Source organism: Solanum lycopersicum, chromosome 7 (genome assembly GCF_036512215.1).
Source record: "Solanum lycopersicum chromosome 7, SLM_r2.1".
Classification (NCBI taxonomy): Eukaryota; Viridiplantae; Streptophyta; class Magnoliopsida; order Solanales; family Solanaceae; genus Solanum; species Solanum lycopersicum.
This window is the reverse complement of record NC_090806.1, coordinates 64,777,564-64,795,848: the sequence shown is the minus strand read 5'-3', so window position 1 is coordinate 64,795,848 and position 18,285 is coordinate 64,777,564. Positions and strand designations below refer to the sequence as shown.

Here is an 18,285-nt window from a genome sequence, read left to right as displayed (position 1 = left end):
AGTATTATTAATTAACTAATTACTACACTTGTTTAAGTCGTATTTTAATTTTTCGCATGACATATAAATTTGTAGATTTAAACTAATTAAAATTAAATATATAACATATTTTTCCTTATTATGTTATGTATTAGCATGGTTAAAGATTGAAGTTATATCTTTTTCATTATTATTATAGAGGGTATCAATGTAAATAATTTTTTTATGTAATGCAAATTATTTTTAGTTTACCAAACCAAACAATGTACTAAATTAATCTATGTATAATCAATACAAGTATAAGTAATACAAGCATTACTAATACATTATATATAGCATTATTATTGTTCTTAATTTTTTCTATTTGAATATACAAAAAAACTTCTTATTAGAAGCGCATTCACTATAGTAAAAATGACTTTTAGCGACAATAAATATACACGTTAATAAAAAGTGTTAAAATCATTTTCAATATTAATACCTCACTAGATCTAATTTTACTAAAAATTTTAACAACATTTATATAAATAAAAATATAACTATCACTAACAATTGCCATTAATTAATTATCGCGATTTAATAACATAACAGTAATAAAATAATAAATATCAGAAGCTACTATTTCCTATATTCTTGACATTGTCCGAATCTTTCAAGAATAAACTCTATTATCACAAATTTCATGTCAAAAAATTTATGGAAAATAAATCTATAGTTGTAGGCCAAATATTACCATATATATCATACTATATAATAATAAGTTAATTAATCACATCCCATAATGATAACATGACAATAAATATGAAGATGTGAAAGTTGATACCCAATATGTGCGTAGGATTATTCGTCCACGTGGATCAAGTGGGTCCCAATGTTGAGCTTTATAAGAACACAACTTCTTATTACAAAAAAATATCATAGGGCAAAAAAAAGAGGACTAATAGAATCGAACAAATAATTAAATTACTAGTATAGTTAAGATGGCTGCAAAGAATTCAGATGAACCCGAAGGCCTGTATGAGTTGACTTTTGGGTTCACAGACGAAGGGATCGAGTTTCAATCATGTGAAAATTCATTAAAATCGAATATTAGTTATAATAGCGAAGAAATACTGATGGAAGAGGAGGAGGAGGAAAATGTTAACGATAGCGAAGAAAATAAAGCATTTTGGGCATCACAAGAAGAGCTTCTTAAGGTAAATTAAATCAAGTACTACACTTTTTATTTTTATTTTTGAATTACTATTTAATTAATTTGGTTTTTGTTGCTTACCAAATTTTATTTTGTTTTTAGACAACATTGTGTAGGACAACTTCTTTTGAGTCAAAAGTTAGAAAAGCAACAAAAGAGGCTTTAAAAGAATTGAAATTCACAAGTTTCAAATGTAGCTGCCGGAAAATGGTATCCGATGGTTGCCGGAAATGTATGCAAAGAGAAATCTCCGATCGACTTACAAACGAAGGTTATAATTGCTTCATTTGCAAGTCGAAGTGGAAAAGCACACCCGAAATACCTTCAGGTATATTATTAAGTGATAAAATGACCTTACTATCACGATCCACTGAGATTCAGCTCAAAAAGACAAAAAGTGCCCTAACTTTGATATGTTTATTGTTTTTCATTTTGAAAGGTGAATATACATACATTGAAGTGATGACAAACGCAAGTTCAAAAAAAGGTGAAATGAAGGTGATTATAGAATTAAATTTTCGAGGGGAATTCGAAATGGCACGTGTTAACGAAGGGTATAATCGTCTAGTTGAAAAATTGCCGGAAGTATACGTCGGAAAAATCGAAAGGCTTAGAAATTTAATAAAAATATTATGTTGTGCTTCTAAAAAATGCATGAAGGAAAAAAAAATGCATATGGCTCCATGGAGGAAGCACAAATACATGCAAGCCAAATATCTAGGCTCGCCGGAAATTAAGTCGGAGACAATTTTTCCGGTGAATTATCTCCGGCGGTTGCCAAGGCCAAGTGGTTCAATGCTCACTTTTGATTTGCTTGATAGCTTGACCCCGGCGATCAAAGTTATTTGATCACCGGGGTCAGATTTCTTTTACCTAGTATTAAGTATTAGAATATTCCTATTTTGCCCTTGGAATTCGAAATTATTAATTTTGCTTGTAAACTAGTGAGGTATAATAGATGTATATTATTATGGAATATTCCTATTGCATCCTTGTAAGTTATGGTTTATTTGAATTTAATTTTGTAAGAATTTTACTGAAGAAGTATAAATAATAATTTTTAATAAATTAAATAAATTATTGTAGAATTTTGAACTCGAATCGTTAAGCCATCATATCAAACAGGCGAAAAGTTGAAGGATTTTATTTGATTAAGCTAATTAAAAGAGGTAAAAGTGATTAAAAAAAAGAAGAAGAAAAAAGTGAAAGGTAATTGATAAAGATATAATTAAAGTTAGGAAGTGTTAGGTTATTTATTGATTAAATTTGTTAATTAATAGCAGTGTCAGAATTTTTGAATATTTCAAATATAAAAAAAAATCTATATGAAAAAATTAAAGAGATTCAATGATTTGAAAAAATTATTTTATTTTATGGAAACCATCGTGTTATCCGAAAAAATTAATCTCACAAATTTGTTCATTTTTATGAATTTTTATTTGAAGATTTTTTTAGCATTTCAAATTTGTAAGGTTCATTTTAATTTGTATTTGAACTTCTTTTACGTTGTTGTTTTCTTTTCTATTATCTCCCCTTCGTAGGATTACTTTCTGAGTAATTACTTCCTTGTTTTTTTTTTATTTTAAATATCGTTTTAGCTTTAAAAAAATTGTCTCGAATAATTATCGCTTAAAGAAATATAAATTAAAATTGATAACTATTTTTAAGCATGCCCTTGATATCAAAGAAATACTGTATACAATTTTTAAGAGAAAAAATCAATCTACATTTATTAGATAAGAATAACTTAGTAAACTATATTTTGTAATTTTTTTATAAGTGTGCTCTGAGTTAAATATCGTTAAAATAGAACGAAATGAATACTATTTCTATGTCACTTTATCAATTGAAGGGTATTAGTACTACTTCAAACAAGAATATAGGGAGGATAAGAGATCACTCACAAACAAGAACAAAAGTTAATTTGGAGCGGGGTTTATTTGAATTCTTTTTTATTGAAAAATTATACGATTTATATTTAATTAAAATTATTTTTATATATATCTAATAGACGTTAAGTCGCCTTTTATCAGTTTATATTTACTTTTTCATATTACGAACTCAATTACTATCGCAAAGTTTAAATATGTAAATGACTTTATATATTGAATAAGTTCAAAATATAATTTTGTGGATTTTTTTTTTTTTTAATAAAAAAATAAGACACACTATCTAACGTCACAAGGATAACGAGAGAATAAATTAATGTTGACAGAGAAATATCATTTATCAATTAAATCTTCGAAAGTCATCATACAAAACAGGTGAAAAGTTGAGAAGAGAAAAATAAAATATCAAAAGCTAGTTCAATTAATAAGCTTATAGAAAGATGTAAAAGTGATCAAAAAAGTGATAAAAAGTTTAATAAGATATTATCAATAGTCAATAGTAATAAATAAGTGGTAGGTTATTAATTGATGTTTATCCATGTGACCTATACATTAAATTAAAAAAAAACGTAATCTGGAAAATGACAATACAAAAAGTTGAAATAATTAAGAATACTGCATGTCATCGTATTAAATTGTTAACATCAACAAAAAATATATTGATTTTTTCTATGAACCATAACATTTTAGCTGGTTTGAAAAGAACGGTGAAAATTATGTATTTATTTTTAATTGGAATACAATAATAATATATTTAGTAAAATTTTGTATAAGTGAGAGTCTGAGCAATGTAGAGTATGTGTAGATTTTATCTCTATCTTATGAAATAGTTAGAGAGATAGTTTTTTGAAAAATCATCGACTCAAGTGTAATACGTCATAGTTATAAAAAGGAAAAATGATTGTAAATAAAATATAACAATCTATAAATCGAGTCATCAGATCTAAAGTGCAAATACTCGATCTAAACATTTAAAAAAAAAATTGGAATAGTTTGTGCAAATTAAACATGAGGATTGGAGTATCCACACACAAAAAAATCAGAGGAAGAGATCATTGGCTAGGCTGAGCTGGCACCAAGTATCTGATGTAAGCACGTATAATCACTCGACACGTGGAAAATTAAATTGGAAAAAAGTTAAAATGTGAAAATTTGTAAGATACAAAGTTTTTAATCGCAAATATTTATTTTATTAATGCAGCATATTACGATATTTCGATGTCTTACGGGAGTAACTACTCATTTGGTAAGATTGTATAAAAATTAAGAAACTTTTTATAGTTTTCACAAATTTATGTTTGTGAGAAAACAACTTAAGATGTTCAAATTACACGTAAAAACTTCAACTTCAGCATATAACTCATGACGACGGAGAAAAGGGTCTTTCTTCCGTAAATTAGGAAATTCATAATTTTTTAACATTTTTTTTCTAGTTACCCGTAATCAGAGTAAGGATTTCAACTTATAACTAAGAATTTTAGAATGATGATTTCAAGTGTTAATAAATACGTTCTAGATTTAATATTTATACCTATTAAATAAACTTTTCAAAATACAAACACATTATTTTAAGAAAAACCTTTGAGTTCTATTAAATACGTATTCAAACTTCTAGCTCTGATCCTGATTTTAAGCGAAACCAAGTAAGGGAAAACTAGAAAAATGAATTGTGTTTTCAAGAAATTGAACTACTTGTGAAGCATCTTATTTGTAGTAGCCCATTAGTCAGGCCCAATTACATTGTCAACAATTTGATAGAGTGTACACATTTCTTTTGTGAAGACACAACAATAACATATTCGCTGTAATCCCGCAAAAGTCAAGTCTTAAAAGGGTAGAATATACACAGAATCTGTTCCCGATAGACCTTTTTTGTGTGAATTTGGTCCTACTTTTCCACTTTAGAAGAGTTGATTGCAGCCTTGAAAATGGATTCATATGCATACTCAATACAAGATTTGAGCTTATTTGGATCAATAAAATCTTTCTCCACAACTATTGCAATTCTTAGCTTATCCACATAACTCACTATTGTCACTGAGCAACTCTGCAAAACAAACACACAATTACAAATGTTTAATTTTCGATCATCTAGTTTACAAAATAGTCAATAAATGTATAAATTATGTATATTTATGTATAATGCGTATATCGTGCACACACCTGTGGAGCACCAGTGACAACAAAATATAATCCTTTAACAGGATGATTAGCCAAAGCCATCTCTTCCACTGGCCCTATCATATTTGTTAATGCCATGCTTGTGTTCCTCAATGTCCCATGAATAAATCGAGCTGTCGCCTGAAATTTTCAATTTATATGACATACTTTTCTATTGAATTAGCTCATTTGAAAAGATACGATATAATACTTCCCATTTACGCTTAATAAAAAATTTTTATAGCCAAACAAATGTTATAATATGTTTAGCATTGAGAGTTCAAAAGTTTTAGAACTTGGGCCTGAATTTTTTTACTTTATTTAAAAACAAATATTTTCAACATAATGTTTGGTTACACATTAGATTGAGTTTTATTAGTTTTGACTCACAAAACTTCTAACTCTTTTTTCAAATAAAATGTCTGTCTAAAAAAATCTTCAACTTTGACTTTGCATACTAATTTTTTTTTTAATGTCATACGATCCATGCTTAAATCAGAGGCATATTCAGAATTTAAGATGATGGGTGTACTATTACGAAAAAAGTAAATTTAAGATATAAATTCATCTAGTTTAATCTCGTTTTTTTCAAATAAAAGACTCAAATTTTCAACTTCTCTTAGAAAGTTGCACACAATCATCATCGCACGACATTATACGATACTTCAAGTGTGGGGTTCACACATCTATATTTATATATCTTTTTTAAAAAATATAACACTACTATATATGATTTCAGGAGGGGAGCATGGATTCACGTGAACCCAGTAACCCCCTATTGGATATGCCTCTAGTCTGAACGTCTACATAATGATACCAGTCATGTAAAGACATAGACACGGACATATTTTAAATTCAAACTACGTCACGTAAATTTGAAACAAAAAAAATAGAATGCATTTACATGAAATATAAAATTAAAGAACATACCTCAGTACCTCTTAGCTTCCTCAATAAATCAAGCAATTTACCAGTAAGCCAAATAGATGCAGAATTCCTTTTCCTTTCTATAATTCTATGAGCTTTTTGAATAAAATAAAGAGGATTATTACTTTTATTATTAGTTAATTTTGGTAATGATATAGGCAAAAATGTGAAATGATTTCCCCATGGCATATCAGAATTAGGTCTTATCATATCACTAACTGATTTATAACTTCCACCAAGTGCCCTTGTGTTGAATAAAACCAATGCACTACATTTTCCATTGCATGTCTCTTTATTTACTTCTTCCATGTATAATCTTGTTCCATATATCACTATCCCTGCATTTATTGTCTGGAAAAAAAAAATAATGTCAATACATCAATAATTTAAAAGGATAAATCCTAGAGTACGCGATAGTGCTGCATCTACTATAAGAAGGCAGAGCAAACGATAAAATATGATGCAACAATCACTGAGTTCGGAACTAAAAGGATAAAAAAATTTGTCAAAAATTCCAAAAGGGCATATCAATTTTTTCTTTAACCAAAAGGATAAAATCGCTCCTAACGGAGCGATTTTATTCTGACAATTTTTTTTAATATCGCTGCGAGTGCAGCATTTTTCGAAAAAAATATTGAAATTGAAATCGCGATTTCTTTTTCATTAAAAAAGTTAATAGAGGCAGGCAGCATTTTGGTCCACATTTGGTGCATTTTTTTAAAAAATAAATTGACAGCAGCGATTTAAGGATTTTTTTTTGGATGAAATCGCTGTTACAATAGCGATTTTTATGTTATTTTAAAAAAATGAACATGTCAATTTTGTCATAATTAAGTCGCTCCGTGAGGAGTGATTTTGCCTTTTTTTGTTTAAAAAAATAGTTAATATACCCTTTTGAAATTTTTGATAATTTTTTTACCTTTTTAATTTCGGACTCCTACAATCACACTAAATCATTCGTTACATGAAATGAAACTTTTCATTATTAAATAACGATAGATTTAAATAAACAATCAAAACAAACTATTTAATTTAACAGCATAGTACAAGAAATAGGCTACAACCATCTAAACAAGATACTACTAGTAGTTTGTCACTTGAGGTAATTAGAAATAATCTTACTTAATGGAGTAATATTGGTTGATCACTTAATAAACTGTATACTCCCTCCGTTCATAATTATTTGGCAGATATATTAAAAATAGATGTCTAAGATTAATTATTAATTTAAATAATTAAAAAATAATTAGTTTTTTTTTCAATTTTGCTCTTAATAGTTACTCCATTTTATTCATATTAAAAAATTATTTAGACTTTGATATTATTAATATAATAAACTTATATTGATTAAATTATATCTTTTATTAATTTTTTCTCGATGATCTCAACAACAATAATGGATGGAGTAAGTAAGAAAGTAACCATAAATACAACAAATTAAAGTATATTAATTTCATTTCACTATCATGGTCATGTAACTACTTATAAGACATCTATGTGTTAGACAATTAATGTGATATATATACTTTCTTTCTAGAAAGTACAAACACATGTATGTAGTTCATTTGATGATCATTACCTACAAAATCAATAATTTAAATTTTCTTTCTTTAGCATATGTCCGTGGCAGATTCAAAATTTAAAATTTTAATCTTTTTAAAGTTATTAAAATTTAGACTAAAGTTGTTGAATTTAATTGCACCTATAAGCTCTTTTTATTAATAAATGTATATAAGGATGTAATGAATACTTACCACGTTTAAATTGGCCTTAATTTGCTTGAGTCTATCGAGCGAAAATGTCTTGGTAACCAAGACAGGCGATCGGAACTCAACTCCGTCATCACCGGAATGAATCGCCGTCCGATCATCTTCAATCAAAGTGCTCTTCAAAGTACTCCATCCAAAATCATACAATGTATTCACAATCCCTTTAAAAAATCGAGGTACGATTTTAAAATTATTAATATACCCTTTGGCTTTATTCGAATTATTTAAATTCGATTTTTGGCGGGAAGGAAATGTGAGAGGAAGTGAAGGATTATCGACTCGTTGTAAACATGAAAGAAGTGCACCCATTAATGAATAACCATCTCCTAGTGAATGATGAAGTTTGAAAACTATATTTCCCGCTGCATCGCTCGTTGGATATTTAAATACGTGAATTTCCCATAGTGGTCGATTTTGCGAGAATTTTTCCGTTGCTAAGTTTGATATATAAGTGGAGAAGCATTCGTCGTAGAACTCGATTGGTTTTTGAGTTGGAAATATTGGTGTTTTAATATGGTCTTGATAGTTCACTTCTACTCGCTTCCATTTTTTTGTTCCTTTTTTGCCCGTTACCTATTTAGAGAAAATAAAATATATGATCAATAAAGTAAAAAACATAATTATTTTTTACGTAGAAAATTCAAAATAATTTTTAATCTTCTTTACCACTCATACTAGATGTTCGCAAAATTCAACCACTTATATATAACAAAAAAAATTATATATGTTCGTTTACTTATATATAATATAATTTTCAATCGAGAAAAATTTAGTTGAATACCCTTCATTTCATTTAGCTTCGCTCGTTATAATTGGATGTTGCATTTGTTATTAAATTGTAGGGAGAGTCTAATATTAATTTGAGTGTTACACTATTATTCAAATTTTCAATTGTAATAAATATTTAAAATTTTAGTTCTCTCAAGATCATGTCATTCAAAAAAAAAAATCAAGTAAATTTAATAATTTATATATAATATATAATTCTTTTTACGGATTTCGTCGTTGAAAAGTGAATTTTAATTTCGTCTTTCAAATCATTCTTTTCAATATGGATCGTCTAAAAAATATTTTTTATCAGTTATAGCAAATAAAGAAAAAACTTAGAAGTCAAAATGGGGGTGGGGGTGAGAGAGGATATATATATACTCGTTTAGATCATGAGCTGACACAAAAACAAAAAAACGACTTTATCATATATATAAAAAGGCAAGAGAGAACTCACCATAATTGAGGAAAATCTTGGATTTATAGGCACAAATACATCTTTGAGTAAATTTATTGGAAGTGAATCTTCATATTCAATTGGAACTTTTGATTCCAATACAGCAATTACTGAGAGTGATAAATTGGAGCTATTTAAATATTGTGAACTTGGACTTGCTGGCTCAAATATTTCTTCTTCCATAGCTATCTCTATTTTCTTGATAAATATTATTTTTTTTAAAATAACTAATTTGTAACACTTTGTTTAATTAGCATTTGGTATGTAAAGTGTTTGTATATATATAATAGACAAAGGCTATAAGAAAATCAATCCTCTTGTGTGAAATAATTAATAATGTTTTGAGTTGGAAAAGTCTTTCTTGACTTGCTTAAAATTTTATTTGTGATGGAGATATTTATTTGCTTGGATTGAACAAACATAAATAAACATTTTAAGTGATTTTCACATTGTCCCCTCAGATAGACGTGAGTAATGCAATAAATAGATAAATGGTTATAAATTCATTGAATGAGTGGATAGTCCATAAAGTTAGTACATGAATAACCATCCATGTTCACTAGGTTCATGAACCTTTTTGGATAAGAATTTATCTATTTATGATGATACTTAATATGGTGACTTTTGGAGTGATTTCTCGCTCTATAAATAGGTTTGTTCATTCACTATTGTATGAGATACAGAGGAGACTTACATACACTTGAATAAAAAGAAAATTCCCCTTCTTTTATCTACTTCTCTTGTCTTCTTCTCTTTATGATTATATTCTTATGAGTTTGATTTTATAACACGTTATCAGCACGAGTCTCTATCTAATTGAGAGTGAGTTCTTGTTTTTCTTTAGCTCATATTTTGGTTGATCTCGTTATGAAGATTAAAGTATTATATGCATAAAATCAGGTATGTATTTTCTAAAATATTTTATGATTTAGAATAAAATAGTATTCAGTCACTAACAATTATCAGGAACCGAAGACATATACTACTATTGGTTGAATGTGACATGCTATACAAAACTTCTTAAATGAAAGAAAATATAAAATTTTAATAGCATGAGTTTGAATATTATTTTGATTGTTTTGAAAGACTCAAAGAATAAATCATGTTGTACTTCGATTTATCATACAGTTGGTTAAGGGTAAGACGATGGATTCAAGTTTCATCGCACCAAAAGGGTAATACATCAGGTTAAAGTCCGGATGCACCATAATGAAAACTATTTGAGGATAAGACGATAGATTCAAGTTCTATCGCACCAAAAGGGTAAGACATCAATTAGAGTTTTGATGCACCGTGATTGGGTTCAAGTCCCATAGAATTATGGCGTAACACGCCTTATATGGGTAAGACATTGAGTTTGAGCTAATGCACCATAGCGATGATAAAATGATGACTAAGAAAAATAATATATTTTTGATGAAATGTCTTGAAATTCATCATATTGAATTTGCTCTATTCATTGAAAAGAATGTGGTAGCAACATGTTATAACTCTGAGATCCGACTGTTGACTTGCTCCATTCAATCATATGAATGTGGTAGCAGTGAATGATTAGTTTGATAGATGGCAAATAATTAATGATATAAATAAGAGCGTGGAGGGACAGAATTATAATAGTCATCATTGTGGTAATGATAAAAGGAAGAACACTATGAGTTCTTCGTATAGTCCTTCAAAATGTGAAGACAATTTTTATTATCAAAATGGTATGAAAAGTCATTAGACTTGTGGATGTTGTCAACCCAATAATTTGACAAGTTTATAAATCCTCTATCATGATACAAGAAGATAAAGTGATGATACACTTGATCTTTCAAAGTGATGTTGAGCTGTGTCATGAAATTATGATGAATTTTAAAACCATGACAATGTGCTTATAATACAAATTTATGAAGTACATATAAATAATTAGTCCATTTCTTGAAGAGAATGTGACTTGTGATGAGTATCGTGAATGCTCGACCATTCTATAAGAGAATGGGTCCAGAGGTGATAAAATCATTTCAAAGTCGAATGCGCACCCCTAAGACAATTAAATAAGGACGAAAAAAGTATTTTTGAAGTGAAAGTTCATGTTTAATCAGAATTAATATATCCACACAACTAATAACTTTCTAAGTACACTTTTAATTTCATTCAAATATTGCCTATCATTTGCACATAACTTAATATGTATATTTATATTTCATGAAATTCTAAATATAATTCATAGCTTGAACAAAGTTAGGGATTGAGTTAGACTGAATTCGCATATATTTTCTAACTTTGCCTCGTGTCTGAATATTGATATACAACAAATTATTTTGATCATAGCTAATAAAAGTAAAAATATATTTTAGTTAATTGTAGTTAAATATAAAGTTTGGTGGAGTTAAGACACTTTATATATATAGATAAAATCGAAACTTTTATTAAGATTGTCTAGAAACAATGATTGTCTAAAGTAGAATTTCGATATCAAAAAATCAATAATATTGATCTTCCCCACCTCTCACCAGCATTTTAATTACTAATATAAACAGAGATAATATTAACGTGTTCAACTACATTTAATATTTTGAATTGAGACACTTCATCTTCCCAAAGTAATTAAATGCAATAAGGACACTAGCTGAAATATTGGACAAGTATGACTTTTTCATTAATCCTATTTAATTTTGGCTGAAAAATTCTTTCTCATCTCTTTTTATAAATAGCTGAACTGTAATATTGTCATTTTATAAAATTTGTATATCAATTACTCTATTTTACTTATTATATTTTTGATATAGAATAGTTAATTAGTTGTAAAATATATTTATCATTTATAAAATTGACTTAAGAAAATCGTAAATAAGAATATAAGGGTAAATTATATATTTTTAATACAAATATAAAATAAAAATATGATATATAAAATGAGCCGAAGGGAATAATCGAGTAGTATAGTTAGGTGGGTGATTTTGATTGATTACCAAAGTGTCTCCACAATTATTATTTAAAATATACGTGGTTACTAATTGTTCCCATATTTCTTATGGCTATACTTATGATATAACCTTTATAGTGCCCCATGAAAATGAAAGCTTGAGAACTAATTATTATGGAAAAATTGAAGTTAAAATATTAAATTTGGAGTTGATTTGAGATAATTTGAAGTAATTTTGGATTAAAAACTAATTATTGAATATATATATATATATATATATATATATATATATATATAAAATTGAAATTCTGAAAATCATTTATTACTTATTGCATAATACTTTCAATAATTAGTTTTTAATCCAAAATTACTTCAAATTATATATATATATATATATATATATATATATATATATATATATATCATATATTATTATAAGAGGGAACAAAAAAGTTAAAAGTTGAATTACGATTTTACCCTTATTATAAATTAAAATATTATAAAAATATTTAACTATTTAATTTAAATATTAAGTTACATTATTTTATGGAAATGTTAATGACTTTTGCACTTCTTTAGAATAATTCTTAATTAAAATATCTAATTTAATTTATTTTCTTGAATTATTTACCCTTTAAATAGATACATGTATATAATTTATCTTCTAAATTAATTTATGTTCTTAATTAATATTTGTCTTAAATTTTTGTAACACTTGACCTTCAACTTTGTAAGTGAATCTTCATATTCCAAAGCTATATTTTTTCCTATAAATACAATCTTTTAACATTATTTTTATAGGAAGATTTATATGTGATACAATTTTTGTGTGGAAGACTAGAAAAGCTTTGATCAAGTGAAGAAAATTTCAAGACAAGAAAATTTATGTCAAGATTACAAGGCATAGTATGATTCTACTAAAGTATCGAAGCTTGATGTATTTTTTTTTTTACTTATTTGTCGAGATTGGAACTATGGTAAGACCCCGCCATTTATGTAGTTAAATATCACTTCCATTAACTTGTCTTTCAAATAATTTAATTTTTTATGATCAAAAGTTGAATGTTTATTACTAAAACTTTGTTTCAATTTGCATTTTCAAGAAAAAACAGGAAAAAGATTGTCTTAGAATTTTTCTGTTTTTCGTTGGTTACGTTATGCTAAACTTGCTCCTATATATGATACTTTATCTTTGTATTTGTAATTTTGTTTTAAGAATATATTTGATTGAAGGGTGTGTTTTTTGCTTTAGAAAATGAGACAAATACAATCATAAAAATAGTGTATAAAACATGCAAAACAATTAATGCCTACAAGATTTTCTAATTTCAAATTATTAATAATTACGTTTATGCATTTTAAATTTTAAATATTTGTAAAGAATCATTCTTACATGTGCTTGTGGATAAAATCTATAGTTTTTCGACAATTTTCATTAAAATTATCATGAGATCCAAATCCCAAAGTCAAAAAAATGATACACCAAAATGCTTAAGAGGTTAGAAGATCTTCTATCCTTTGACCAAATATTGCTCCTATTAATTTTTTAACAAAAAAATTTAAAATATATTTTAACAAACTTTTAATTGTAAGAATACTAATATTGTCATTTTGACTCTCCATTAAATTAAAATCTAATTTATTTAATTAAATATTAATATTTTATTTGTATAATTACATAATTTAAATATCAATCATTGCACTTTAAATCTTAGTTATTTCCTTCTAATAAGTTTTTTATTTATAAATTTGAATTACTTAATTGCCTTCTACTTAATGAGAAGGAGAATTTCATTTTTTTACTAATTAATGTCAAACATTTTATCTTCTTGAAATGTATAAATATTAATTTAATTTCAACATTTTTATGAGACAAAAAAGACATTTTAAGAAAGTTAATCATAAGATAGTGTGCCTCCATTTTTGTTTTTGCTACTTTATTTTATCTTTTAAAACAAAAATTATTTATCATTTTATTCATCCTTATGAAGTAAACGTGCAACGCACGTTTCGGAAACTAGTATATATATATAGACGAATTTCCACATTTTAGTTTCTTGTTATCATTATTTCTCGTAAGTTTTATAAATTTTCAAAATTCTTCATTTTCGCGCATCACATTAATGTATCTCGCGCATCCAATTAGTGTATCATGTATAAAATGTACCTCGCGCATCATATTAGTGTATCTCACGTATCAAATTAATGAATTTCTAAACGTGTTCTAAAAGATTACTAAAACATACTTCTCTATTTCATATTACTTTAACATACTTCTTAAGAAAGCTACTATTTTATATAGTTATTTAATACTATGTTAATACAAAAAGTAATTGAAATCTTTTGATTTGTTGAAATGAATAAATAAATGAAACATCTAACTTTATTTTTGGGGGGGCCAAAATAAAATAAAATGGAGTGAGTAAGAGGGTGTTTAAAAGTGGAAACGTGCACCACTAAATGTAATAAATCAACTTCTTAATTTCGTTACGCAATCACCTTAATTTATAATTCAACCTTACAATTAACACTCATATCGACATCTAATCTACTCTTTAAGATAGTCCTAAATATTGTTACAAAATAAGCCAAAATTTACTTTCTATCATCAATGGTGGAGCCAGAATTTTCAATAAGAAGTTTAAAATTTAAAGAAAATACACACAACTTAGATGAAGGGAGTTCGGCATCGACTATGTATGCATAAAAGTAATTTTAACCATATATAAATAGTAACATCTTTCGCCGAAGAAGGTTCAGATGACTCCATAACAGTATGTTGGCTCCACCCCTATCCACAATATATAGAGAGTTGATTATGGAATTATAAGATACATACAAATATGCTCCTGTATGTACATTGTGTATATATTTATATACAATGTGTATGTTACTGTATATTCATTGACTTGGGAAAGAGTGAGAGAGATTGCGCCGTGGACGAGAGAGAAGGGAGACGGGTGAGATTTGAGAGAGAGAGGGAGGGAGAGAGAGGATATATTAAGTTGATGTAAATTATATTTTCGTTGATATAACTAAAATACAATATGATATACACAAGTTGATATTGATTGTATTCGATACTTACAAGATCAAGAAGTTGATAATAAAAGATGAGAGATGCTAGAGAGCGGATGAATACATGTTTATATATGTTGCATTCAATAAAATACAAACCATATCAACAATACAATAGGATGTATTTGATATGTATATGTTGATGCAGTTGTATTACTTGTATTCGTTTACTTTTGTAATGTTAGGATACGATATAGGATAATTATTAAAGGTCGAATAAAAGAGAAAATAGATTTATTATATAATAAGATAAAAATAAGGGGGGTAGGGGGGAGGGGGGGGGGGAGTAATGGTTGATCACACCAAATCAAGGATTACATAAAATGATACTTCTTGTCATTGTCAAACGATATATTTTAACGATATGATAAAATTTAGATAACAATCGATAATATATTTAAACTAACAATACAATAATATAGGTGGTTGTACTCAAATTACAAGATATGATAGGAGCAATTCTAGAATCTCATTTTTTTACTCTATGAACATCATAAATATTACTGATTTTTCGATTTAGTTTTAGTTTTAGTTTTAGTAACTAGCTCTTCCTTCTTCCTTTTCTTTGGCTGAATTAATATATTCGATACGTAATAATTGTTATTGGTGTCATGTTTATCATGTACTATGAGTGTAACGAGAATTTTGTTTGCTTGAAATCGGAAAATATTGTAATTAAATTAGTCGAACCATATAATAATCGCTATTTATGGGCTATTTACGTATTTATGAGTGAAAACTCTATATAGACATCAAGAATTTCATAATATTTTTATAGTCATCTCACGTATTTGTCTTATCTCTTTGATTCGTGTAAAAAAACTATTCCTTTTATTTTTGTCAACTTTTAAATTTCAACACTTTGCATATGCTTATAATGATAAGATTAAAGATATTTTGATATATTATTCAAAATTTTGTCCTTTTAAAATTAATGTCAAATCAAAAATTTGAGAAACGATTGAAATAAATAAAATGTTATTTATAGTAAAAATTAATCTTTTTCACTAAAAATATAAAATAATATTTTAAAAATTAATTTTATTCTGCATCTTAAAAAAATTCCATTTGAACAAATTATTTTTAAGTAATTATAAAATTTAAAATCTCCTAATCAATTTGAAGCTTCGATCATTGATGTGATTGAGCCGCACCACGTTTCTTTGACAAGTATTTCATTCAGTCTCACACATATTCAGCCACGTTTATTTGGCAAGTCTTTTTTATATATATTTGACACTAACATCTCATAAAAATAAAACATGTTTAACCATCAATAACAATAAAATAAAAAATAAACGATAAAACAACGAAAAAATTAGATGTTAATGAAAGTAATTATCATAACACAACAACTAATAGAGTTTAGAGTAACCAAACACATTAAAACAAAACCAAAAATTAACGCAAATTAATCAAAATCAAATTACAGAAAAACAGCTGCCGCAATTAAACTGATAAAAACTCCAAACAGAACACTTGATGGGCTCACATCCACTGCAATCGCCGCGGACGCCGCCGGCGCCGGAGCTGGAGAAACAGATTCCGGTGGAGGAGTCGGGATTGTCACCGGAGAACTCGCGGGAGATGAAGATTTGTGGTGATTCGGCGACATGACAACTACTAGAAGCTTCTGACCTTTCTCACAGTTATCGTCTTTTCCGCCGATGAAATAAAATGGGCCATTTCTTGTAAATATCACTTTAGAATGGCCATCTTTTAAATGATGGATTGGGCTTGTTTTGTTACATTTTAAATAGTCATCATTGTCATGGACCATATAAACTGAATCATACCCTTTCTTGTACTTAAATACTGAAAAAAAAAAAACGAAACTTATATATACTGACAACGTAAAAATATACGGCATAGTTACCTTAGTAAGCAATTTGGTTATATAATTGACCAGTAGTTAACTTAGTAAACATTTTAGTAATCTAATTATGTGTACTACTAAATTAACATAATTAAGAAATTGACCAGTAGTTACCTTAGTAAACATTTTGGTAATATAATTGAGTTTTTACCAAATTATCACACTATCAAGAGAGATTTGACAAATAATTATCTAGTATAAGCTATTTTTACATGGCTGCATAAAATTTAAACTAAAAAAATATGTTTGTCATACTTTTTTTTTTGGGAGGGGTTAAAAAAAATTATGATGGTTTCGTTGCTTTGTATGTTTTTTTTTTTGTTTCCTATGTGACTCAACAACTTAAAAGTTTTTCTCAGATCCGATTAAATAAAGAGAATATTTTTTTCCGTACTTTTCAAAAAATAAATTAAGAACTCTCTGACATAAAAGAAAATTGTGACACGAAACTAAATTATGTGACATAAAAGAAAATTGTGATGTGAAACTAAACTCTCGATAAATAAAAGAAATTGAAGATACCCTTTATCTCATACTCGATCTCTTGATACAGAATTTAATGTTTTTGAAAAAAATAAAAACACAAAATATCACAAGTCAATTTGAAGTGTTATGTATAGGGTGATCTAGAATTTATAATCTATGATTTTTCTAGAACATAAAAAGTATAATGTTAATTTTGATGATATATATATATATATGAAATAGAAAAATGTATATATTAGCTGAAGTGATATATGATCTTGCTTTAGATTTACATATCTAAATTTAAATTTAACAGTGATAGCGAAGAGGAAATCGGTTTACCTATAGTGTCATTGACTTGAAAGCGATTTCTTCTGGCCCAATGGTCATAAGATTCAGACGGGTTTAAAACCCAACCTTCTTTACCACCAGCATAAAACGTATAGCCTTGAGACAAACACATAAAACTAAGAAAGAACGCAAAGAAAAAGCCAACAAACGAAAGAGAATCCATATGTGTATATGTAGATCCAAACTAAGAACAAAGTGAGAAAATTATTAAAATTGCAAAATGTGTTTGAGATGAAGAAAATAGAAAATTATGTGGGGTTTAAAAAGAGGAAAAAATAATTAACTTGCATTAATTATTTAGGAAGGTAAATGATATTACCGTTGGATTTATATGTAAGTATATGGAAAGTCTTAGCTGGGAATTTGTGTCTATTTTTATTTATCATGAATTACCTTAATTAATCAATCAATTATTTGTTATTTTCCCATAAAAAAAATAAACGTTTTCGCACACCTGGCCTTTTAA

General features: G+C 27.2%; 3 protein-coding genes across 3 annotated transcripts; 1 reads left to right on the top strand and 2 right to left on the bottom strand.

Moving 5' to 3' along the window:
- Positions 1-893: 893 nt before the first annotated feature.
- LOC101245965 (uncharacterized) lies at positions 894-2,253 on the top strand. Its single transcript, XM_004243311.5, has 3 exons — positions 894-1,175; positions 1,274-1,499; positions 1,611-2,253. The coding sequence occupies exons 1-3, from the start codon at positions 960-962 to the stop codon at positions 2,018-2,020; spliced, it is 852 nt and encodes a 283-aa protein (XP_004243359.1). The 5' UTR covers positions 894-959; the 3' UTR covers positions 2,021-2,253.
- A 2,474-nt stretch (positions 2,254-4,727) lies between these two features.
- On the bottom strand, positions 4,728-9,571 carry LOC101246264 (wax ester synthase/diacylglycerol acyltransferase 4). Its single transcript, XM_004243312.5, has 5 exons — positions 9,142-9,571; positions 7,902-8,489; positions 6,151-6,498; positions 5,224-5,361; positions 4,728-5,107 (listed from the first exon to the last, which is right to left on the bottom strand). Exons 1-5 carry the CDS (start codon positions 9,322-9,324, stop codon positions 4,949-4,951), a joined length of 1,416 nt encoding a protein of 471 aa, XP_004243360.1. The 5' UTR covers positions 9,325-9,571; the 3' UTR covers positions 4,728-4,948.
- A 6,874-nt stretch (positions 9,572-16,445) lies between these two features.
- Positions 16,446-18,097, bottom strand: LOC101265148 (early nodulin-like protein 4). Its single transcript, XM_004243765.5, has 2 exons — positions 17,811-18,097; positions 16,446-16,942 (listed from the first exon to the last, which is right to left on the bottom strand). Exons 1-2 carry the CDS (start codon positions 17,980-17,982, stop codon positions 16,554-16,556), a joined length of 561 nt encoding a protein of 186 aa, XP_004243813.1. The 5' UTR covers positions 17,983-18,097; the 3' UTR covers positions 16,446-16,553.
- Positions 18,098-18,285: the final 188 nt, after the last annotated feature.